The sequence below is a fragment of the Pteropus alecto genome, unplaced genomic scaffold (genome assembly GCF_000325575.1).
Source record: "Pteropus alecto unplaced genomic scaffold, ASM32557v1 scaffold16, whole genome shotgun sequence".
Classification (NCBI taxonomy): Eukaryota; Metazoa; Chordata; class Mammalia; order Chiroptera; family Pteropodidae; genus Pteropus; species Pteropus alecto.
Window position 1 is genome coordinate 7,805,447 of NW_006438867.1, and position 208 is coordinate 7,805,654.

The following is a 208-nucleotide window of genomic DNA, read 5'->3' on the forward strand; positions in this document are numbered from 1 at the left end:
CCGGACGAGGAGGCGGGCTTCACCATCGACATCAAGAGCTTCCTCAAGCCGGGCGAGAAGACGTACACGCAGCGCTGCCGCCTCTTCGTGGGCAACCTCCCCACTGACATCACGGAGGAGGACTTCAAGAGGCTGTTCGAGCGCTACGGCGAGCCCAGCGAGGTCTTCATCAACCGCGACCGCGGCTTCGGCTTCATCCGCCTGGTGA

General features: G+C 63.9%; 1 protein-coding gene across 1 annotated transcript in view; it reads left to right on the top strand.

Moving 5' to 3' along the window:
• Positions 1-208, top strand: part of PSPC1 (paraspeckle component 1) — a 60,768-nt gene that overhangs the window by 3,700 nt on the left and 56,860 nt on the right. Inside the window, exon 2 of the mRNA XM_025049513.1 lies at positions 2-204. Within this exon, the coding sequence (XP_024905281.1) occupies positions 2-204 (203 nt within the window). The remainder of the gene's footprint in view (position 1; positions 205-208) is intronic.